The sequence below is a fragment of the Loxodonta africana genome, chromosome 18 (genome assembly GCF_030014295.1).
Source record: "Loxodonta africana isolate mLoxAfr1 chromosome 18, mLoxAfr1.hap2, whole genome shotgun sequence".
Taxonomy (NCBI): Eukaryota; Metazoa; Chordata; class Mammalia; order Proboscidea; family Elephantidae; genus Loxodonta; species Loxodonta africana.
Window position 1 is genome coordinate 53071238 of NC_087359.1, and position 25542 is coordinate 53096779.

At 40.7% G+C, this 25542-nt stretch overlaps 1 protein-coding gene and 1 long non-coding RNA gene across 8 annotated transcripts in view; one reads left to right on the forward strand and one right to left on the reverse strand.

Moving 5' to 3' along the window:
* The first annotated feature begins 799 nt into the window (after nt 1-799).
* Nucleotides 800-25542, forward strand: part of SLFN11 (schlafen family member 11) — a 30620-nt gene continuing 5877 nt past the window's right edge. The window contains exons 1-7 of one of the 7 annotated variants that reach the window (XM_064271401.1): nt 800-867; nt 4957-5060; nt 5593-5728; nt 8383-8522; nt 11485-11536; nt 20013-21090; nt 24870-24998. In XM_064271401.1, the coding sequence (XP_064127471.1) occupies nt 11489-11536; nt 20013-21090; nt 24870-24998 (1255 nt within the window). In that variant the 5' untranslated portion in view covers nt 800-867; nt 4957-5060; nt 5593-5728; nt 8383-8522; nt 11485-11488. Of the gene's footprint in view, nt 868-4940; nt 5061-5531; nt 5729-8100; nt 8523-11484; nt 11537-20012; nt 21091-24869; nt 24999-25542 lie in introns of those variants that run through there. The other 6 variants (XM_064271403.1, XM_064271402.1, XM_064271405.1 and 3 more) reach the window with 6 other exon arrangements.
* LOC135228098 (uncharacterized) lies at nt 3300-8437 on the reverse strand. Its single transcript, XR_010318387.1, has 3 exons — nt 8354-8437; nt 6151-7204; nt 3300-4703 (listed from the first exon to the last, which is right to left on the reverse strand). It is a non-coding gene; the product is annotated as an uncharacterized LOC135228098 (long non-coding RNA).

Consider the following 25542-nt stretch of genomic DNA (forward strand, 5'->3'; position numbering starts at 1 on the left):
AAATGTCCTAATTTCACCTTCATATTTGAGAGACAGTTTTGCTGGATATAAGGTTCATGGCTGGCAGTTTTTTTTCCTTCAATTTATTATTTAAGTCATCCCATTGCCTTCTTGCCTGCATGGTTTCTGCTGAGTAGTCCAAGCTTGTTCTTATTGACTCTCCTTTGTAGGTGACTTTTCGTTTATCCCTAGATGCTCTTATAATTCTTTATCTTTGGTTTTGGCAAGTTTGATTATAATATGTCTTGGTGACTTCTTTTAAAATCTACCTTATGTGGAGTTCGATGAACATCTTGGATAGATATCTTCTCAGCTTTCATGATATCAGGGAAGTTTTCTGCCAATAAATCTTCAACAATTCTCTCTGTATTTTCTGTTATCCCTCCCTGTTCTGGAACTCCAATCACTGGTAGGTTAATTCTCTTCATGGAGTCCCACATGATTCTTAAGCTTTCTTCATTTTTTAAAATTCTTTTATCTGATTTTTCTTCAAATATATTAGTTCCAAGTGCTTTATCTTCAAGTTCAGAAATTCTGCCTTCCACTTGCTCAATTCTGCTCCTCTGACTTTCTACTGAGTTGTCTAATTCTGTAATTTTATTGTTAATCTTCTGAATTTCTGATTGCTCTCTGTATATGGATTTTTCCAGCTTATTACATTTTTCATTACGTTCCTGAATTATCTTTTTAATTTCTTCAACTGCTTTATCTGTGTGTTCCTTGGCTTGTTCTGCATATTGCCTCATTTCCTTCCTGATGTCTTGAAGGGTTCTGTATATTAATCTTTTGTATTCTGTTTCTGGTAACTCCAGGAAGGAACTTTCATCTAGAAGATCCCTTGATTCTTTGTTTTGAGTGCTTGCTGAGGTAATCATGGTCTGTTTCTTTATGTGACTTGATACTGACTATTGTCTCTGAGCCATCTATAAGTTATTGTATTAGTTTGTTTTATGTTTGCTTACTGTGTCATAACTTCTTGCTTTGTTTTTTCGACATGCCCAAATGGGTTGCTTGAGTGAGCTAGCTTGATTATTTTCGCCTTTGGAGCACTGACGTCCTGTCCCCAGATGGCTAGAGCTGTTATCAGGTATATCAGTCTAGGAGTCCCTTCACTTTTGTTGTATGAATTCAGCTCAGTTGTCCAGGTAGCTGATCATCAAGTGTGTGGTACAGGCTCTGTCCTACAGTCTTAGAAGGGCAGAAGTGATTGGTGTAGGTACTAGTATCTGGTTGCAGCAGGGGGTCACACTCTGAACAAGGCAGGGGGCTGAGAATCATTCCCCAAGTGTCTCTGAGGACAGTGTGTACCTGTTCCTTAGAGTGTACAGGTGGGTGGGTTCTGCAGATGGACCATGGGCACCCAATGTTTTTGATTGTAAGGACTGGGAGGTACCAGTTATCCCTGGGTATAACTGGTGGGTGGCTGGGTGGTCTGAGTGGAGCTACCAGTCCTTAGGCTCCTGATGTGGGTAGGTGAGGAAACTGTTTAATAGGCAAAGCAACATCAAACTTCAAACACCCACCTCTCCACTGCACAGCTGAAACGGTTGGAGTCTGCCAACAAGGGCCTATTCTCCTGAAATAGGTCCACACAGGTCCATGCAGAGGGGAAAGGTACTCAAAGTCCATGGACCGTTTATGCCTGGACAGGAGCTGCTTCTGTCCTGAGCTCCCCAGGTTAGTGGAGCTGGAAAATTATCCTTTCCCCCAATTGCAAATTTATTCCTTCTCCAAGGCCAGGAGGATGGCTCTAGGTGCTCAACAGGGCCTATCTCAGGCCCAGGGAAATCAGTTGCTGAAGCTGGCTTTGGGGAGGGGGAACTTTAGTCACTAGAGACTGATGTCGTGTACTATCTCAGAGAAAGACAAGATGACCTGACCACAAAGAAGGCTTTCTTGGGAAGAGATAGACTGATGTGGAGAATACATTGAAGAAAAGAGCAGACAGTGTAGAGGTAGATTAGATCTCGTATGATGCCTGAGCTGCCCCAGTTTCCCAGGGTTTTGGGGAGACTGGCCATAATATCATTTTCAAGAAGCTTCAGTTTGAAATAAGCACAAAATTTATAATAACCATTTGTTACTATTTAGTGAGATCTTATTATAACCAGCTACTATTTGCTAAGTGCTTTATGTACATACATACATTCTCATAACAACTCAATGAGGTATATACATATTACTCCCATTTTATAGATGATAAAACTGAGGCACAGAGAATTTAACTTTCAGAGTCACAGTTTTAGTGAGTGGCACAGCCTGATAAATATAACATTTATATAGAATTCTTGATTTGGTAGTCTCAACTCTGGAAATCTTTAAGTACTCCAAAAATACTTTCCAGAGGCAAAAGTAACTCAAGTTAGCTATCAGAACCCTCTGTGAAATGCTCATCTCTGGAAAGCATTAACCTCCACTGTAAGTGAAAACTGCTGACTTGCCTATACTGTTTCCTATAGTTAACATCTGTCAGTCCTCCCAGAGCCTTCTCATAGTTTTGGAAAAAACTGAATTTCTTGATTTGAGAAGTTTAGGATCAGACTCTAGTCATATTCCTGACCCAGTCAAGGTCAAGTTCTCTTGACACAAACTGCCAAATACCCTCTAAGGAGGCTGCATCCTGGCTTCTCCCACTGCAACCTTGGAGATGCTGCCTGGTGATTTAGAAAGTCCCCAGTTTCCTTCCTTCAATACCCCTTAGAAATATATATATAATCTCAGAGCAGATCCCACAGGTTATCAAATGAAACAGGCACGTAGGAAGTTCCAGGCATGGTGTTTTCCCTCTGAGTCTGTCTCACTCACAAGGGGAAAGAGAAGCCTTAAGCTGCCTCCTTCAATATCTTCATCTGACAGAAGGCATGCATGATTTTGAAATAAATGGGATCTATTTTAAATTTTGTTCCTTCTTTTATTCTTGGCCTAAGATGGAGGTGAAGAATGAGGAAGCAGGACATAGCCACTATGTACTTTCTCTTACTATTATTACCTCAGGTCATTTACATTTAAAGTCCGCATTCACTCCCTGTTTCATCAGGGAAGGCTATTCTTCTTAGCCCAACTATACAACTTGTAAGAGGCATAGGTGAAGGGGTGGGGGACAGTGAGAGATGCCAGGGCTCCCTTCCTAGCCAGGCACATATGACAAACAATCTCTACCAGTCAATGGCTAATGGCTAATGCATTAAAAGCCCTCTGCAGTCCCACTGTTGCCTCCTCTGGTACATATGATACAGCTAGCATATATTAAGTGCTTACTTTGTGTCAGACACTGTGAAAAATATTTTAACTATGCTGTATCTTTTATCCTGCCAGCAACTCTTTAAATTATATACAACAGCCCCACGTAAGGTTGAATAAGGTGGTACTAAGAGTCCTAGAGTCAGACTGACCCTGGCTTTCAATTCCAACTCTACTCTTAATTGGCTAGATGATTCCAGGCAAGTTACTTTGTCCTTGTAAGACTCAGTTTTCTCATCTGTAAAATAAGAAGTCGTAACTACATCATAAAATTAAGATGAAGACTGAAGTAAAGCATGGCATGTAGTAAAGTCTCAATAAATTTGAGTCGTTATTATCTCTGATTTACAGTTGAGGAAGCTGTGGCTCAAAATCATAGAACTAATGAGTTCTGAACTCAGGATCTCAACCCATGTCTGTCTGACCCCAGAAGTTCATTATAACCTCTATGCTATTCTGCATCCCTGTAAGCCAAATTTAAAGGCACGAGTCTCCTTACCAACAGTAATTTATTTGATCTGATGTTGAGATTAGGATTGGTTATACTTAGAATATTTTTGTTATTAACCAATATGGCTGTTCTTAATATGATTTACATAACAGGAAATGTTTAGATATGAAACTTTAAAAATATACCTTTCATTACGAGGTCTATATAATGACATTACAAAAAAAATCTAAAAATAGAGAATGACAGAGCTCATCCATATTCTCACAAGTGTATAACGCGTTTTCACTTTTGCTCATTCATTTCCAGTGTTTGTCCATCAGCAGATGCGTTTCAGTGGAGTTGTAATCATATTGTAATTCTGCTATGTTTCCTTGGGTGGGTTGTTTTAGTGGCCCTTTCCCACTTTGCACGCTGTCATACAGTATGTGAGACATTTTCCATGTCACAGCCAAGGGAGGAGTGATTCCCGTGTAGCAGAGTCTCTGTGTTCCATTGGTTTTTTGGTCCAGCCCATCTATAAAGAACTCACACCTATAGAGAGGAAGAGTGTAAAGAGCAAGTAAAAAGTGCAAAAGCTCTTTTACTAAATTCCATAAAATATGGGGAGTGCAGAAAACATTTGGGAGGGCTCAGCGATAGAGTAATACAATTAAGAAGGAAGCATTCTTCTGTTACTGCAAATCGCAGATTCGAGCCGCCTGCTGCAAGGCCAATACTGAGACAGGAGGAGGTAAGCAGCAACAGGGCTTTATTGAATACCACGTTCAAGAGACAGAGGGGGCTAAATTTCCCCCAGATTCTGTCTGCCCCAAGAGAGTTTTATAGGTAGAAGGTCAGGGTTTAGAGATTTCCAGGAATGTTGATTCTTCTTTGAGGGGGACATAATGACCAAGTGACCTATTGTTGACGTCTTGCAGGCCTCTTTACACCATCCTGGTTTCAGTCACAAGATAGGTCTGGGTTTTGCTCAATTATCTCCGGTCCTGATGGTATCGCTCATTGTTTTTGTCACCTTGGAGAGAAATATGGTTTAGTCAACAATAAAAAATCTTGATTACCTTGTTTTTCTACAATGGAATTTGTTTTTCTACAAAGGAACAGCTGTGAGGCAGATTCCAGAGCAAGTAATCAACATTCGCAAAGACAAAAGATTTTAATCACAGCTTATACAGCTAAACTAGAAAAATATGCTCTCTTATTTGAATGCCAAAACACTACAGAAAATATATTTTCTCTACTTCACTTCTTCCCTCATTTCCCCACAGATCACTGTAAGTAGCCTGTGTTGATGGCTGAGCCCAGCTCCTGAGGCATAGCAGTTGCCAGGTGCACAACTCAGGAGGTCTCTGAAACAAACATCTGTCCAAAGGTACCTAAACAGTGTTTCCTAAATTTTCCCATAAAGATTACAACCTGGGAAACCCTAGGGGCAGTTCTATTCTGTCACATAGGGTCACTATGAGTCGGAATTGATCAGACGGCACGTGACAACATGAAATGCTTAGCATAGCATTTGGCTCAAAATTAAGTCCTCAGTGAATGATGGGTATTGAGGCAGCTCACCTGAACCCTGCTGGGCTTCCTCACTGGACACTTTTTGCATATGGTTTTTTAAAATGCTGTGTCTCCTGGGTAATTTGTAACTTGTAATCTTGACTGCAATCAGAAAATTACCTACTCTATTTGCCATATTTCAGCAAAGTCCTAAAGTGATAATGCTTGCTATATTATTTTTTGTTATTGGAACCAGGTTCATAACGATAAACAGGGAACATCCTTGAGGCCGGAAGGCGGGAGCATTCTAGTTTCACTTCCTGGCCTAAAATAGGCGCGAACTTTCTAGTTTCATTTTCGGAGAAACCAAACCTGGTATTCCACCTGCGGTTGTTTTTCTGCCGCAGGCTCAGATTTCAGAACCATTCCGTCCCTCTGAAGTTTACCTGGGTCCACAGTCAAGCTGAGGACCGCTCAACTGGTCAGGACTCCAGGAGTTTTCTGTTCAACACTCCAACCCCAAGGAATCTTTTAATTCCCAAGGTACGTGCAGACTGCCAGAGAGACGCAGGCTATGCCTCATGAATAGAAAGGTTGGTCTCAAAAAGAGACCATAAAATTCTAAGATAAAAATCCACCCTAGGCTATAGGCTTTTGCAGTTGTATCTAATGCAATCAAGAGAAGCTAAGGCTGACAATTAGGTCCACACTTTTCTTTCTTAAATTAACTTATTTATTGTGCTTTAACTGAAAGTTTACAAGTCAGTCTCTCATACAAAAAGTTGTACACATCTTGCTATTTACTCCTAGCTGCTCTCCTCCTAATGAGACTACACACTCCTCCTCTCCACCCTGTATTCCCCGTTTCCATTCAGCCAGCTTCTGCCCCCTTCTTCCTTCTCATCTCGCCTCCAGACAGGAGTTGCCACATAGTCTCATGTGTCACTCCTCACCAGTTTCATTACCATTATCCATCTTATAGTCCAGTCCAATCCCTGTCCGGAGAGTTGGCTTCAGGAATGGTTCCAATCCTCGGCTAACAAAGGGTCCGGGGACCATGACATCCAAGGCCCACGCTTTTCTCAAATGAGTGAAGTAAACAGGGAGGAGAACCAGCCCTTTGATGGCACTCACCTCTAGCTGAGAACAGGTATACAGGATTCCAGACCAGACCAATGCCTGAGGCAGAGGGTGGTGTAGACGGTTACGGGGCTTAAGGGTGAAATGATCAGAGTCCTACGGAGCAAACTTTCAGACAGGACAGGGAGGAGATAGAGCCTTGACAAGAAGGCTTTATCAGTTAACCAGTTGGTTGAAGTTCACGTTTTTCTTGTGTTATAGTTTCTTATAATGTATACGCTGTTTAAGGAGCCCTGCTGGCACAGTGGTTAAAGCACTAAGCTGTTAACCAAAAAGGTCAGCAGTTCAGTGAAAGATAAACAGTCTGCCTCTGTAAAGATTTACAGCTTTGGAAACCCTATGGGGCACCTCTACTCTGTCCTGTAGGGTCACTATGAGTCAGAATTGACTCAACAGCAGTGGGTTTGGGCTTTTCTTGGTTATATACTGTTTTGTTTTTTAGAAGAAAATAAAAATATTTTACTGGGAGGCTATGACCTAGTTGGATTTTCGAGGTTAGTTTTGTGAGTGGGACAGAAAATACACTTGACGCCTTCGAGTTGTGGTGTTGGCGAAGAATATTGAACATACCATGGACTGCCAGAAGAATGAACAAATCTGTCTTGGAAGAAGTACAACCAGAATGCTCCTTAGAAGCAAGGATGGTGAGACATACTTTGGACATATTGTCAGAAGGGATCAGCCCCTGGAGAAGGACATCATGCTTGGCAAAGTACAGGGTCAGCAGAAAAGAGGAAGATCCTCAACGAGGTGGATTGACACAGTGGCTGCGACAATGAGCTCAAGCATAACAACGACTCTGAGGATGGCTCAGGACCAGGCAGTGTTTCATTCTGTTGTGCATAGGGTCACTATGAGTCGGAACCGGCTGGACAGCACCTAACAACAACAACAAAACATTAATTACAACAATTAACTTGTGAGAGCATTGGAAAGTGAACTTACTCAACCTTAAAGAGTTGCTTTCTGAAATCCTTTTGGAGACAGGGCACAAATGAATACTAAACAAAGGCAATACGTACATATATTCTGGATCTTTTCTCTAAAGAGCATTTTGGCATGCTCATTTCAATAACAGAAATCTTAATACGTGGAAACCCCAGGTTCTTGCTGGACCTGACTCGTATTAGCCAATAAACGAGAGACCAAGGTGGGAGAACAGGAAAGGCAACTTTATTTCCTTGCACAAGGAAAAAAGTCAGTCAGAGCTGCTGCTGCCAAGACTACTCCCCAAAGGGCAGGCAGACAAATTACTTTCAAGGAGTTTAAAAGTAGGGAGTTCATATAAGTTAAGTCAGCGACATTCTTAATCATAATCATACTACCCAGGCGCAATGGGGTTTACATATAACCTCCAAGCAAAAGCAGGATTCAAAATGCAAAGCTTGGGGTGGGGGCGGTGGTGGAAGCCCAGCAAAGGAAACTGGATGCAACACTGTGGGGGCTGTCATAATTTTTTTTAAATTACTTCAGCCATAAATGTAAGGTGATTTTTTTTTTTTAAAGACCCAAATTAAATGAATGATTTCAGTATGTGTATGAACAACAAACCACTGTTATAGTATCGTGGTAGGGGAAAATTAAGTCAGAGAAGGTATTCTGATACTTGAGCAGGTCTGAACTTCCCTGGCTTGAGTCGTCCTCTGTGAAATGCAGGAAAGCACGGTGACTGGGGCGGGGGCGGGGGCGGGGGCGGGGGCGGGGGCGGGGGCGGGGGCGGGGGGGCGGGGGGCCGGGGGCCGGGGGGGGGCGGGGGGCCGGGGTCGGGCAGACAGATCCGGTCTGAGGTCTCCTGGTCCGGTGGCCTGTTTCTCAGAGCCCTGGGACTCAGAACTCTACTTCCGTGTCACATGCTTCCCCTTCGGCCCACACGCAGAGGCTCTGTTCCCCTTGCTGAGACCCTCCTTACACCACCACTCACTCACGACCCTGCTTCTCCGCCTCCAAAACCAACACACCGGGGTCTGTCTCACACCTACACAGACACTCAGACGCACACTCACACACACTCCCGGTCTGTCCCCTCACCCCTGACCACCGCTGGCGCCCTCCTGCAGGAGCCCCCCTGGCAGTGCACGGCTGCAGCGTCGCTGGCGTCAGACGAGGGAGGCTGCTCGACACTAGGCGGCGGACACACCTGCCCTGGTAGGCGGCCTTCGGCGAGCGGCACGGAGCAGGCGAGCGGCGCCGGGCGCAGGTAGGACCGCGTGTGGCCGCGGAAGGATGCGCGGGTGCGAGAGGTGTGGCTGTGAGATGAGTGTAAGGTGTGCTTTTGTGTGTGCGAAATGTCTGTGGGTTCTATGTGTGTGTGAATGAGGTGTGTGTATGTGTTTGAGGTGTGCATGTGTGTATGTGAAGTGTGTGAGGCGTGTGTGTGAGGCGTACATATGTGTATGTTAGGTGTGTACGTGAAGTGTGTCTGTGAGGTGCAAAGTGTATGAGTGTGAGGTCAGAGATATGTGTATTGTGTGATGTGCGTAGGTAAAGTGTGTTTGTGAGACGTGTATGTACGTGTGAGGTGTCTGTGGTTCGCATGTGTGTTTCAAAACTGTTGTTGCCTTAGGGTTTTCTCAAATTGAGAAACTATTCTTAAATAATGCTTCTCTAAAATACTTTGTAAATATTATCAAACAACTTTATATTTATTGGGAAAATTTTGATTTTTCTATTAATTGTGCCTGTGACGTTTTATATTAATTATTGGTTTTCCTTGTATTGTACAATTTTGTATACTGGGATAAACCCAACTTCGGTAAGTATGTGTATATGTGTGTGTGTTTAATAATAACAATAATGATAAACTTAAATAAGTACAAAGATAACATAACAAACAGTGTACCCATTACCCCAAGTTGACAACTTAGCATTTCACTTCAAACCTCTTTTAAAATCAAGAAATAAAATATTGCAGATAAATCTGTGGCTTCCTTTGCTTCCCATCTCCAACTCCATTTTTTTCTCCCTTTCTTAGAGGCAACCAGTATCCTGAATTTAGTATAATTCTTTCCAAATTTTTTTAACACACACAGACAGCTTTTATATATGTACACATATTCAGGAATAATATGTAGCATTGTTGTGTGTGCATGTTTAGCTTATATAAGTGGTATAATTCTAAATGAACATGTCTGCACCTTTTTTTTTTTTCTGTACGTTTTGTTTCTGATAACTATGACCTTAAGTATGTGTGTGTTAGTTTATTGTTTTAGAGCAATTCATAGTATTCCTTTTTATAAATACCACCTCATCTTATTACTCCATTCCATTGAGGGATAGTTAGGCCATTCCCAAAACTTACTGCTACAAACAGGGCTAAAATGACCATTTTTGTACTTGTCTCTTTCTGTGGGGAACCCTGGTGGCATAGTGGTTAAGAGCTATGGCTGCTAACCAAAGGGTCAGCAGTTCGAATCCACCAGGCGCTCCTTGGAAACTCTGTGGGGCAGTTCTACTCTGTCCTATAGGGTCGCTATGAGTCGGAATCGACTCCACGGCACTGGGTTTTGGTTTGGGTCCTCCTTGTGTGCATTTGACATGTTTTTTTTCCCTAAGGTATAAGCCAGAATGTGGAATTGCCGAGCCCAAGGTTATGTACATGTTCAGTTTTAATAGAAACCACCAAATTTCTCTCCACAATGTTGCACCATTTTATGCTGCTACCAAGAATGTACAAGAGTCACAATTTTTCTATATCTTGGTCAACACTTGATAATTTTTGCCAATCTGAATGGCATAAAATGCTATTTTGTTATTGTCTTCCTTTACATTTCTCTAACTACTATGAGGTTAGGCATCTTCTCATGTGTTTGCTAGCCATTTGTGTTCCCTCTTCTGTGAATACCTGTCGATTTCTTTTTCCCGTTTTCCGATCGAGCTGTTCATTTTCATCTTATTGATTTGTAGGAGTTTTTTTTTTATGTTTTGATACTAATCTTTTACGTGTTGAAGATATATCCTTTCAGCCTTTGCTTGACTCTTTAAAAACTTTTTATTTTGAAATTATTTTAGATTCACAGCAAGTTTCAAAGATAGTACTGAGCGATCTCGGGTACCTTTCACCCAGTTTTCTGCAGTGGTTACATCTTACATAATTATAGTACAATATCAAAACCAGGACATTGACGTTGGTACAATGCGTGTGTATAGTTTTGCTATTTTACCACGTGTAGATTTGTGAACCCACCACCACATTCAAGATACAAAACTATGCCATCACTACAAAGACCTCCGTCATGCTACCTCTTTATAGTCAGACCCTCCCATGTTCCCTGCCCCACAATCCCTAGCCCCTGGCAACCACTAATCTGTTATTCCATGTCTATAATCTTGTCATTTCAAGAATCTCATATAAATGGGATCATACACACAATATATGACCTTTTGAGATTGGCTCTTTTCACTCAGCACAATGCCCTTAAGATCCAATCAGTTATTGCAAATATAGTTTGTTCTTTTGTATTTCTGAGTGGGATTCCATGGTATGAATGTACCACAGTTTATTTAACTTCATCTATTGAGGAACATTTTGATTGTTTCAGGCTTGGCACTATTACAAACAAAGTTGTTATAAACAATCATGTGCAGTTTCTTTTATGTGGATATAGATTTTCATTTCTCTGTGATAAATGCCCAGTAGTGCAATTGCTGGGTTGTATGGTGTGATCATTAAGGCTGTCTGTCAACTTGACTAAGCCATGATTCTCAGTGGTTTGGCAGTTATGATGTCGTTTGGCAGTCGTATAATGATGTGATCACCTCTGTGATGAGATTTGATATAATGTGATCACCTCTATAATGGGATCTGCTGTGAATGGCCGATCAGTTGAAAAGGAGTTTCCTTGGGGGTGTGACCTGCATCCAATATAGGTGAACTTTCTGGCAAGGATTGTGGGCTTTTGCTCACGCTGGATCCTGCAGCTGGCTCCTGTTTGTCTGACCTCTGGTTCTTGGGACTTGAGCTAGCAGCTTACCTGCTGTCTTGTCTGCTGATCTTGGGATTCATCAGCATCCACGGTCTGGATCTTGGGTTTTCTAGCCTCTGCACCTACATGAGTCAGGAGAAGCCTCCAGCCTGACCCAAGGACTTGGGACGTCCCAGCCTCTACAACCTCGTGAGCCATTTCCTTAATATAAATCTCTCTCTCTCTCTCTCTCTCTAGTTATATGCTTTACTGGTTTTGCTTCTCCAGAGAACCCAGCCTAAGACACAAGGTAAATGTATATTTAGTTTTTTAAGAAACCACTATTTTCCGGAGTGGCTGTACCATTTTACATTTCCATGAGCAATGTACGAAAGATCTCATTACTGTGCATTTTCGTCAGCATTTGGTGGTGTCACCATTTTTTTATTTTAGCCATTCACCAAAGTATTAATTTTCATATCCCTAATGTTTTTTTTTTTTTTTTTAATGGTTAGTGATGTTGAACATCTTTTATGTGCTTATTTGCCATCTGTACATTCTGCTTGATTCTTTGATAAAATGAATTTTCGTGTTTCTTGCTCATTTTCTAATTGCATTTTTTGTTGACTTTTAAGTTTTAGGAGTTCATTATATATTTTATATATGAGTTATTTGTCAGATATTTTGAAAATACTTTGGGATTTTCAAGGCTTGCCATCATGTCACCCGTGTTATGGATTGAATTGTGTGCTCACAAAATATATATTGAAGTCTTGGCCCCTGTACCTGTAGATGTGATCGTGTTTGGAAATTGCGTTTTTCTTTTGTTATGTTAACAAGGTCATACCAGTGTAAGGTGAGTCCTAAACCTAATTGCTTCTGAGTTATAAAAAATACTAGAAAAGACACAGAGATACACATAGGGGGAAGACAGATAACCATGTGAAGATCGCCTACAATCAAAGGAATGCCAGCAGCTACCAGAAACTAGGAGAAAGACCCATAGAAGGAACTGACATGGGCAAGACCCTGATTTGGAATTTTAGTCCCCGGACTGTGAGAAAATAAATTTCTGTTCTTTAAAGCCACCCACTTGTGGTATTTCTGTTATGGCAGCACTAGGTAACTAAGACAACTTGTAAAAAGAAGAGTTTTATTTCTTCCTTTATACTTATCTTTTAACATTTTATGGTTATCCTTTGCTAGACGTTTTAAAATTTTGATGTAGGCAACCCCTGTTTCCTTTATGGTTTGTAATTTTTCTGGCTTTAGGAACACTTTCTGTTTCTCGGATCTAAAAATGTTGTTAATGTGTTGAGGTATTCTGTCTGGTAACATTTTACATGTGTCTTTTGCCTGTAGGTTCTTAACAGAAATCGACCCATATTTTTCCTGGGTTTTGTTGTCAAATGTGCTTTATAAAATGAATGCTGTTGCCAGTAGCTGGGAGATTATGCCAAAATAGTTAAACTTATCTGTAGTGCGATGGAGCACTTTTGTGTGGCCTTTCTCTGCATGGTCTTATAATTCCCACCCAAGTGACTGGGTGAGACCATACAAGTACGGTAATTGTGGCCCACCAAGGGGACTGGATAGCTTGCTAATGATGTAAATAAAGTTCATGGCACCTGTGTTGGGTGTGGTACCACACAAATAAGGTCAGTGGAACCCTAATGAAGGGATTGGTCAGTTTTGCCATCCCACTAGGCTTAAAAAAAGCCATCTCAGAGGTGGGAGGAGAGGATCTCACCACCACCAAGGAAGAACAGCCAGGAGCAGCATGTGTGCTTTGAACCTGGGATCCCTGCCCTTAGAAGCCCCGGGAACCAGGAGACCGAGAGAGAGCTGTAACACTTAAGGTGGCGAGGGGCAGCAGCAGAATCAGGAGATTGGCAGGAGACCAGCAGGAGGCAGTGTGGTGGGCTTCCCTGACCTCAGAGCAAGAAAGCTGTGTGCCTTCAGGCGGGAGGGTTGCTGGCAGAGTAGGGTGCCTCCAGGCACTCGGTGGAGCTAGATTTGCCGACCCAAGGAGCTAGAGCTGAGTGCCTTTGGGATGAGGCTTACTGGTAGAGTGGGGTGCCTCTGGGTACTTATGAACAGAGCTAAAAAGAGCTTTGTAACACTTGCTCAAATAGGGCAGAGGCCAAGGGGCCAAAGAGAGGCATGCCCGTGGCACATCTGAGAAGAGGCTGTCCTGATGGAAGAACTGTATCCTGAGTGTTCCTGAACCTAAACCGTAATCTGTTACTTAACTAATAAGCCCCATAACCATGAGTATGGTCTGTGAGTTCTGTGTGGTCATTGCGACGAACTGTTGAATTCAACAGAGAAGTAGAGTGTCACAGGAGGGAAAGTTGGTGTCAGAATTGGTAAACATAGTGGAGAGAGGAGGCATGTCTGACCCCTGCCTCATAGGAATCAGCTTTGGGCTGTTGATCTTGATTCTCCTTCCCCCTTGTGAAGTTAGAGGATGTCAAATACCCCTGCCCCCATGCAATTTTTGTATTTTTTATATTACTGTTGTCATGAAAAGTTTTCCTGCCCTCTGGCAACCCCCTCCCCCTCCCCCAACTCCTGGGAACTTGGCCTAATAATTCAGTAGACCAGTTTGTACGATGATTAAGGGTCTGGGTGTTAATTAGGAGCACGAGACATTAAAGTCAGAATACCCTTGAGTTCGAGCGTCATCCATACGAACCTGGGCATGTCCCCCAACCTCAGTTTCCTCATTGGTAAAATGAAGATAGTATTTGTTGTGAGGGGTCAATGAAATAATATACATATAAAGTGTTTGGTTGCTATACCAGCCCATAACAAAAGGCAGAAACAATCCTTTTGAGAGGAAGAGGAACAATTCAAACAATAGATGTGACTTCCTATAAATCATTGGGTCCTTCAGTTCTAAATATGTCTCAACTTTCTGTACTTCATCTCCGTTGTTACCACCTTAAACCACATCACCTTCTTCTCATCTGAATTACTGAAATAGCACCCAGAGAGGTCTTTCCATAATCCCGTTTGTTGTTGTTAGGTGCTGTCGAGTTGGTTCCGACTCAGAGCGACTCTATGCACAACAGAATGAAACTGCGCTATCCTCACAATTGTTGTTTTATGCTTGAGCGCATTTTTGCAGCCACTGTGTCAATCCATCTTGTTGAATGTCATCATCTTTTTTTTGCTGACCCTGTATTTTACCAAGCACGATGTCCTTCTCCAGGGACTGATCCCTCCAGATAACATGTCCAAAGTATGTGAACTACTCTAGCCCCCTCCAACCCATTCTCCACACTGTAGCCAAAGGCAACTTCGAAAAAATGTGCATCTGATGTTGTGTCTTCCTGCTTAAAATCCTTCAATGGCTTCCTCTTAGAATAAAGTCCCAGATCCTTAAAGTGGTCCACCAGGCACTGCACAGTCTGACACCTTATCTCTTCTCCAGGTTCATCTCCTGCTTCTCTGTCCCTTTATCTCTGTACTTCAGACAGTCAGCCGTTTAAACTTGACATACTGCTTCCTACTTCTCCCTGGAAAGTTCTTTCTCCCCTTCTTTACCTCTTTTGTATTCTTCAGATCTCAACTTAAAATGTTACTTTTTCTAGAAAGGCTTCCCTGAGCTCATCCTCCACTCCAATTGCCAAGTAAGGACAGTGGCTCATTTGTGTGTATTCAGAGCTTTTGTCTATAGTAGACATTTGTTTAATATCTGTCTCCTTCTCTAAATACTGAGCTCCTTGTGAGCAGAAACATGTTTGTTTTGTTTACCATGTTATTCTCTGGATTTAGCACAGTGCTTGTCAAATGATAGACGTCCAATAAATATTTGTTGAGTAATGCAGTGTTATTTATGATCATTAAGAACTGGGAATAATCTGAATATTTAACAATTGAGAAATGCCTAATTCATTCATATATCTGCTTGATTAAATGTAATGTAGCTTTTGAAACATAATTAAACATAACAACCTCAAAGGTTTATAAAGCGTTCAGTGAAAAAAGCAGAATACAAAATTGTTTTCATTTGTTGCTTACAATTTGTAAAAAACTGTAATATGTAATATTATTAAGACCATAAGAGATAAGGGGAAAATGGGTGCAAGGATTATTGATTGTTATCATATTGTAAAATGTAAAATATATAAAACAAGGATAAGACTGAATTTTTTAACATGCCTTTTTTTTTATGTGTCAAACAATGTATATTTAACAATGTAGTAATTATATGATAGTGAAGTTTTTTTCAAAGTTCTCTAATAAACCCACTGGGGCCAGGTGCTTTATAAAATTTCTTTGGTAACTTTCCTGATTATTTACGCTTGTATTGATTTATTTGAGTTCTCAATTTTTTATTAAACTACTTTTGTTTTTCTGCCTATTTTAAAAAAACATTCATTTATGTTTTCAAATTTCTTAATATATATTTTGATGGAACAGAATCTCTCTTACTCATTATTTTAACAGAAGAAATCTACCAGTTTCTAATTTATTGATTTTCCTCTAGCTCTTAAAGGGAAAAGAAAAGATTAAGAGCTCTTGAGGCTTCTCTGCCAGACAAAATAACCCAGACTTTTTATGTGTAGAAGGGAGTTGCCAATATGAAAATATTTACCCAAGAAAACTAATTAGCATGCAATACTTGGAAGTAAATGTCCATAGGAATAAACGTGAAAACTTAGACGTTCACATGTCTGAAATGACACTTGGTGTAAATAATCTGACAGGGATACTTTAATGGTCATAAAATATAGAACAAGATAGTTATAAATTCTCTTGCAAGGAACATATCAGATAAATGGATATTACTGTGAATGTCCTGGCCTTCTGAATGATTTTACTGCTTCAATTCTGTTTCCTTTTCACACCTGCATCAACAACCCTTTTATTCGTCCCAAGCTTTTTTTTTTTAAATAGTAAAGAGGCTAGTGGCTTGTCTAAACAACAAAAAAGACCAGGCAAAAACAAAACCCCTAATCTTGTTATTTGATCAAATAATTGCTTTTTCATAATTCCAATGGAATAATAATTTAGTTCTTTAAAAAAAATCTTTTTATTTTTTCCTTATTACCAATTAAGGCATTTAGACCTATGGATTTTTCTTCACATACTGTTTAAGCCATGTCATGGTAATTTGATGCAACCTAAACCATAAATCCCCAGAAGGCAGATTCTCTGTACTTCTTTGTGTCTTTCACAGCACTTAATGTACCCACAATGAGTTCTCATTGAATGTTTCCTGTACTGATGAATCAAAGAATGAAATACTTTGATGGCATGCTTCAGCCAAAGTGAAAGAAAAAAATGGCTGTGCAGGCTGCGGCACAATTCTGAGAATCTTAAAAGCGTCTCCTCCCCACTGTGGTAATGTTGGGTTTTACTAATTTCCCCCAACCTTTCCCAAATACAAGTTCTTTAACCTCATAAAGACTTAGGATCTATTACTCATTCTTTTCCCCATTTATCAGATCTACTCCCTCCGCTGGCCATCTTCCATTCCCAGCCTAGCCGTGGACCAAAAGTTCAACCACTTTCTTACAAATGTTCTAAATTCCTAGGCCCGACTCTCCTTTTAGATCTTTTGGAGATGAAGGTTTCCTTTTTTATGTTATGAATTATTTCAAACTTAGAGAAAAATATAGAGAACAATATAACAAACACAATATACCCCACTACCCAAATTTAATAGTTCCTGTCGAGTCGACTCTGACTCATGGCAACCTTAAGTACAATAGAACAAAATGTTGCCCTGTCTGCATCATCCGCACAATTGCCAGCATGTTCGAATTCATCGTTGTGGCTACTGTACCAATCCATCTACGAGAGTTCCCCTCACCCTCGTTAGCCTCTGCCTCACAAAACATCGTTCTTCTCTAGTGATTGATCCCTCCTGATAATACACACAAATAAAGCAAGCTGGGCAATGTTCTGTCGTGAGGTTTTCATTGGCTAATTTTCGGAAGTAGATCCTCAGGCTTAAATTTAATATATGAGGTCAGTTTAAAATTTTCTTATTATGGAAACTTTTCAAATATGCACAAAGATGGAGTAGGTGAGATAATGAATCCCCGTTTATCCATTACTCATCTTCAATCATTATTGATATTTTGCCAGTAAGTAGTACCACTAACCATAAAATTGCCCAAGCCAAAAACCCAGTTACTAAACTTCAATCCTTTGTATTTCTGTTCAATCACAGAGTCATGTTGATTTTATTTCTTAAATATCTTCCAAATCTATTCAATTTTCTTCATTCTCACTGTTACTACTGTGGCCCAGGACACCATCACATCTCAGCTGAATTACTGAAAAACCCTCCATACAGGTCTGATTTTCTCTTATTGGTTCTCTACCCTGAATTAATAATGTGCCTCCTCTTTTTTTTCTAATGAAACTTCAGATTTTATTTAAATTTTACCAGTTTTTCATTATGTCCATTTTTGTTCCATAATACAATCCAGGTTACCACATTGCATTTATTTGTCATGCCCCCTTAGTCTCCCCTGGCCTGTGACAGTCTCCCAGATTTTTCTTGTTTTTCACAACCTTGACAGTTTTGAGGAGTACTGATCAGGTATTTCGTAGAACGTAGATGCATTTTCTTATAATTAGACTTGGGTTTTAAAAATAATATCACACAGGTGAAGTGCCCTTCTCAACACATTATATCAGGGGGTACCTGGCATCCACATATCATCACTGCCGATGTTAACCTTGATCACTTGGTTGAGGAGTGTTTGTCAGATTTGTCCATTGTAAAGTTATTATTTTTACATTTCCATTCTCTTCTTTGGGACCGGGAATGGTGAGGATTAAGCTGTACCTCCTGTAGGCAAGGGTATCTACATATATTGTTTGAGAGTCTTCTGGAAAGAATATTTAACTTTTCTCCATTTATTTATTTTTTTTAATAATTTTTATTGTGCCTTAGGTGAAAGTTTACAAATCAAGTCAGTCTCTCACTTATAAACTTATATAAACCTTACTGCATACTCCTGCTTACTCTCCCCCTAATGACTCAGCCCGCTCCCTCCTTCCAGTCTCTCCTTTCATGACCATTTTGCCAGTTTCTGACCCCCTCTACTCTCCCATCTTCCCTCCAGACAGGAGATGCCAACATAGTCTCAAGTGTCCACCTGGTGCAAGTAGCTCACTCCTCATCAGCATCTCTCTCCAACCCATTGTCCAGTCCAGTCCATGTCTGATGAGTTGGCTTCGGGAATGGTTCCTGTCCTGGGCCAACAGAAGGTTTGGGGACCATGGCTGCTGGGATTCTTCTAGTCTTAGACCATTAAGTCTGGTCTTCTGGTCTTTTTATGAGAATTCGGGGTCTGCATCCCACTGTTTTCCTGCTCCCTCAGGGGTTCTGTGTTGTGCTCCCTGTCAGGGCAGTCATCAGTTGTGGCCAGGCACCATCTAGTTCTTCTGGTCTCAGGATGATGTGGTCTCTAGTTCATGTAGCCCTTTCTGTCTCTTGGGCTCATAATTACCTTGTGACCTTGGTGTTCTTCGTTCTCCCTTGATCCAGGTGGGTTGAGGCGCATTGATGCATCTTAGATGGCTGCTTGTTAGCGTTTAAGACCCCAGACGCCACACTTCAAAATGGGATGCAGAATGTTTTCTTAATAGAATTTATTTTGCCAATTGACTTAGATGTCCCCTGAAGCCATGGTCCCCAAACCCCCGCCCATGCTCCGCTGACCTTTGAAGCATTCAGTTTATTCAGGAAACTTCTTTGCTTTTGGTCCAGTCCAGTTGTGCAGACCTCCCCTGTATTTGGTGTTGTCCTTCCCTTCACCTAAAGTAGTTCTTATCTACTATCTAATCAGTAAATAACCCTCTCCCACCCTCCCTCCCTCCCCACTCTCGTAACCACAAAAGAATGTGTTCTCAGTTTAAACTATTTCTCAAAATCTTATAATAGTGGTCTTATACGATATTTGTCCTTTTGCATCTGACTAATTTCACTTAGCATAATGCCTTCCAGTTTCCTCCATGTTGTGCCTCCTTTTTAAAAAAATTATCATACGATGTTAACTTTTGTGGTGCATAGTTCTATGAGTTTTAGTACATGAACAGATTTGTATAATTACCACCACAATCTGGATACAGAATTGTCCCATCACCCCAAAAAACTCCTTTGTAGTCACATCCTCCCCATAACCCTTGGTAACCAAAGGTCTGCTCTTCATCAGTAATGTGGCCTTTTAAAATGCTTATCTGTTTGTGTTACTTCCTTCCTTCAAACTCTTCTTTGACTTTACACTGTTACAAGAATACAGTTCAAGATGTGGCCCTCATCTAATTCTCTAATCTCTTTTATCACTTCCTTCTCTCCTTGCCTCATATCTCCTGTCACTGAACATCTCTCCACCACTCCAAAGTACTGTTTCCTTTGCTGATTCTGGCGTCATCTATTATTCTCTCTGATTGTAATGCTTTACCCCCTCCTCCTAACCTCAGTTTCCTTTACTTGGCTAATTCAGATCTTAGCTTAAATGTCCTATCTTCCAGGAAGGCTTCTCTACTCATATTAAGTTGATTGTTGCTGTCAGGTGTTTCCCCTTTCAGAGTATTTGTCACTCATTACTGAATTACTTCATTCGGCCATGTTTCCTTCCAGTCCATAAGCTCTGAGAGGCAGGAGCTATGCCCATCCTTGCCTACCACCAAATCTACAGCTCCCAGCACCTAGTAGGAACTACGAAAATATTTTGAATAAATTAATGAACACATAATTTATGTGTACTATGCAATCTACTCCTTCATCAACATACGATAACATGTTTTAATAGTTTCATTGCAGAATGAACATGAAGAAACGTAATTCGTCTTTGGTGGTAGAGTTATCTTACCCAGATTTGGTCATCAATGTTGGAAAAGTGACTTTGGGTGAAGAAAACAGAAAGAAGCTACAGAAAGCTCAGAAAGAACAAGAGAAAATAAAAGTTATGCAGGCTGTGTGTGCTTTATTAAATTCAGGAGGAGGAGTGGTTCGAATGGAAATGGCAAACAAGGAGGAGCATCCCGTGGAGATGGGACTGGATTTGGAAGAGTCTTTGAGAGAGCTCATTGGGCTTTCAGATTTGCAGGCCTTCTTTGAGACCAAACAACAAGGGAGATGTTTCTCCATTTTTGTTAAATCTTGGAGCAGCGACCTTTTCCCAGGAGACAGTTCCATCAAGTCCCGCATCTGCAGCCTGCGCTCTTCACTATACTTAAGATCTGGTACCTCGGTGCTTCTAACGGATTCAAGAGAAGCACTTGATTTCCTGAAAACCAAGAAAAGGAATGCAAAAAGCAGCTCAGGGGAAGAACCTTCTAGTAAACATATCAGGGTTATACCTCAAGGCCTGTGTAAGTCAGATCCTGTTTTCCCAGTTTTCCAAAGAGATAGGTTTGAATATGGTGAAGTCCTGCCTTTTCCTGAGTCCCAAATCGTAGAGTTTAAACTGTTCTCTACCAAACACGTGCTAACATATGTAGAAAACATAATTCCAAACTACATCTCTGCATTTGCGAACACTAGAGGAGGCTATCTTTTTATTGGAGTGCATGATAAGAGTAAGAAAGTCCTGGGATGTGTCAAAGAAAATGTTGACCCTGACTCTTTGAGAAACAGAATAGAAAGAGCAATATACAAATTACCTTATGTCCATTTTTGCCAATCCTCATGCGGGATAAATTTCACGCTCAAAATCTTGGATGTGTTTGCCAAGGGAGAGCTGTATAGCTATGCTTGTGTCATCAGAGTGGAGCCATTCTGTTGTGCAGTGTTCTCAGAAGCTCCTGGTTCATGGATGGTGGAGGGCAAGCACGTCTGCAGCCTGACAACTGAGGAATGGGTAGACAGGATGACAGACACAGACCCAGGTAAGAGGGAGAAAGCTGTTCCCTCTCTGTCCTTTCTATCTCTTTGACATCTCCATACTAAATATGCCTTTTTTTGTCTCACTACTTTGAACTTCTCACACTCACTAAACTGTGTTTTTTGAATCTCCAGATATCCTACTTTTCATACATGAGAAAATTTTGTTAGGAGATTAGAAGCCCAAATCAGGTGTTTTGTAAGTGACGATTTTTTACATTAAAAGCTGAAAGAAAATTATCTGGGAACGGTTTCCTTACAGCGGTATGCTAGAGTCAGCTTTTACTGGCTCCTGAGCCAATTATTAAATTTTCAGGAATTTTGTAAGCCAGGTGTTACACACAGAAATTGTTAAAAATTAAGCCATATTAATTTACAATTAAATAATTGTGTTAAAAACAAAGGTAATAAATACAAACTCACAGCTTCTTAATTATTTATTACATTATACTATTATCTATGCTTATGAGGTTATTTATATCTATCGTATCTGTATGGTGGGAATACTACAGAATGGTGTGCTACTACACATCTCTTCCCAACTCTATATTTAGTGATATCACATTGGTACCTTGAACTTGTCCATAGAGGGACTATTTACACCACAGAAATTGCAAATGCTACAAATGAGGGATCTCCCCACAACTCGACCTGGTTGTGAAACATTTACCAATATAGTACTGCTTCCTTAAGTTGGTTCTTTGAATTCCGTAAAGTCCTTTGGATTGAATCATAATACCGCTTCTGCTTAAATTAAGCTATCTTCTGACTCTAGATCCTTGGGGACTTTTCAACTCAGTGTAACATGAAAGCAGCTCAGGGTGATGAGTACTATACATACACACACACATATATATGTCCCTGGGTGACACAAACAGTTAAGTGCTTGACTATTAGCAGAAAGGTTGGCAGTCCGAACCCAACCAGAGGTGTCTTACAAGACAGGCCTAGTGATCTGCTCCTGAAAGGTCACAGCCTTGAAATCCCTATGGAGCTGTTCTTTTCTGCACACATGGGGCCGCCATGAGTTGGAATTGACTCCACAGCACCTGACAACAGCAAATATATATTTGTTTGTCCTTAGCATCCTGTAACAGTCTTCCTGAGCCTCTGAGTCTCTCTCTGTGCTCTTGATCTTTTGCCTTTACCTCCACTCATCAGCATGTACTCATTATGCTCTGAGCTAAAAGCCATCATCTGATCTACTCCTCAGTTTCTAACAATTTAAAATATTTCTTACCTCGCATTACTACTGCTCCCCAGGCAGGCTTCTACATTTACCACATTGTGCTGTAATTTGGTGGACTTGTGGGCTGTCTCAGTCTCTCCAATATGACTGAGAATACCCTAAGTGTAGAGAGACACAGAGAGAAGCAAACACAAAGTTTGGGGAATAGTCTTCTAAGTGTAACAGATAAGTAGGTGAAAACCAAAAAAAAAAAACTAAACCCAGTGCCGTCAGGTTGATTCCGACTCATAGTGACCCTATAAGACAAAGTAGAACTGCCCCATAGAGTTTCCAAGGAGTGCCTGGCGGATTTGAACTGCCGACCCTTTGGTTAGCAGCTGTAGCACTTAACCACTACGCCACCAGGGTTTCCATGAGTAGGTGAAAAGGGGAAGTATATAAAGCCAAGCCTAAACTTCCATCCATGTGAGAAGGTTTTACAGTGCAGTCTCTAATGCCCGTTGGTTTTATGTGGTACATCACTATCACTTCAGGAATAAGCACACCCGTAAAAAAAAAAAAAAAAAAACTGTTGCTGTGGAGTGGATTTTGACTCAGCAACCCTATAGGACAGAGTAGAACTGCCCTATAGGGTTTTCAAGGAACGGCTAATGGATTTGAACTGCCAGCCTTTTGGTTAGCAGCCGAACACTTAACCACGGTGTCTGCATGTCATCGAGATCTTTCAGTGATGAGCTGCTTCTTCCCGATATTTTAAAATAAAGTTTTCTTGTTCCCCACAATGCATAAACACTTCTGATAGGTAGAAGGAGGCATTCATAAATGCAGCTACCGTAGTCTTGGGAAGTTTGTCTGCCTAAAAACAACTGAGCTCATATTAACTATATAGAAATCCATTTAAAGAAATTATATCTATCATCCAGTTTTTCAATAAACTACAAAAATGACTTATAACATGGTATGACCTGGAAAATAGTAGGTATTTAACAAATGACAATGAGTAAATAGTTATTGAATTTCACCCAGGCATTTCTTTTAGGGGCTAAATTAATTCCTACCATGTGAATACCCCTGTGCTCTCTGTAACAGGGGATATAAGGAAAGGAAAAGTTTATGCTCCCGAGGACCTTACAATTCATTTGCTCATTTTTCATTCATTAATCTGAGAACTATTTATGTGCCAGGTATATCTATGCAGATCTAAGGTAGACACGGTTACCAACCTCATGAAGTTTACAGTCTACCAAAGGAGATAGGCATTTAACAAATCTCTAAACTAATAATTACTTAGGATCATTGTAATGACTATTAAGAAAAATTACATGGAACTATGAGAACATATAACAGAGTTGAGAATTGGTGAAAGGGGAAATGGTGAAGTTCATGTGGTTGTTAGGTGCCATTGAGCCAGTTCCAATTCATAGGGCAACCTCATGAACAACAGAATGAAACACTGCCTAGTCTTGCACCATCCTCACAATCATTGCTAGGCTTGAGCCCATTGTTGCAGTCACTGTATCAGTCCATCTCATTGAGGGTCTTTTTCACTTACCCTCTACTTTACCAAGCATGATGGCCTTCTCCAGGGACTGGCCCCTCCTGATGACATGTCCAAAGTACCTGAGCAGAAGTCTTGCCATCCTCGTTTCTCATGAACATTCTGGCTGTACTTCTTCCAGGACAGATTTGTTCGTTTCTCTGGCAGCCCATGGTTTATTCAGTATTCTTTGCCAACACTATAATTTTAAGGCATCAATTCTTCTTCAGTCTTCTTTATTCATTGTCCAGCTTTCCCATTCATATGAAGCGATTGAAAATACCATGCCTTGGGTCAGGGGCACCTTAGTCCTCAAAGTGACATCTTTGCTTTTTAACACCTTAAAGAGGCCTTTTGCAGCAGATTTGCCTGATGCAGGGTGTCATATGATTTCTTGACTGTTGTTTCCATGGGCATTGATTGTGGATCCAAGTGGATCCTTGACAACTTCAGCATTTTCTCTGTTTATCATGATGTTGCTTATTGGTCCAGTTAAGGGATGGGAAACAACACACATGCACAGACATGTATACAAAAAGAAAGAATGCAGTAGGTGCCATAAGAGAACTACAACCAAGTGCTATCCAGACTTAGGGAGTGAAGAATGATACTGAGTGGAGAAACACATTCGAGATTCCAAATAATGAATCCTCAGTGGTGGATTTTGGGGAGCCTTGATATAAAGCACTAGTCTAAAATAAATGCACAAGGAGCCCTGGTTGCTAACCAAAAGATTGGAGGTTCTAACCCACCAGCTGATCTGCGGGAGAAAGATGTGACAGTCTGCTTATGTAATGATTACAGCCTTGGAAATCCTTTGGGGCAGTTCTACTCTGTTCTATAGGGTTATGAAGAGTTAAAATTTACTTGACGGCAATGGTGTGTGTGTTTTAAATACAGGCATTAGTCTAGAAGGGATGAATGGGAGCATTATCTCACCATTGTCTCTCAAATGACCACAAAGAAGGTCATATACCCCAGCCAATGGTAAGGCCTCTTTCAGTGGTGAAGAAAAAACTACCATGCCTGATTAACATGAGTTTTCTTTCTTTATTAAGATCTTTCGTGGTTGTGCAATGATTTTGAATCTCAGCTGAGTCTAGATAATGGGCCTCCTCTTAGCAGACCAGTGTACTCCAAGAAAGGCCTGGAACATAAGAAGAATCTCCAGCAAGTCTTATTTTCAGGTAGTAACTATGGCTTTTCTACTTGGCACCAGACAGTTTCTACATTAGGATGAATGGAGATAAACTGATACGTTTTTTAAATTTCTTAAACGTATGCTCTGCAAATATCTGTGTATAAACTGATAATGTGGTCAGCTTATTGGTGATAAGTAGTTTAAAAATAAGCCTTTACTGACCCTACTGGCTAAGGCACTGCCGCCTATAGAATCCAAGAACACTATTGCCCTTAAAGACCATTTCTAGTTTCCAAATCTGACTTATTTTCATTATTCCTGGTTATTTTTAAAAGTGAACATAGCTGGGTCTCCACCCCAAACTTAATAAATTAGAATATCTGGAGATAAGTACCTAGTAATGTGCATTTTTATCAAGATCCTCACACAGTTCTGATGCTCATCCAAATTGGAAACCTTCAATCTAGTCAAACTAGAAACATATGCTGCACCAGGCAGCAAAAATCTACTCACTCCTGCCGTATTTTCCAGAGGAGGGGAAAAGAATAAAAGTTTGCACCCAGATATAAAAAACAATTGTGAGCATTTTT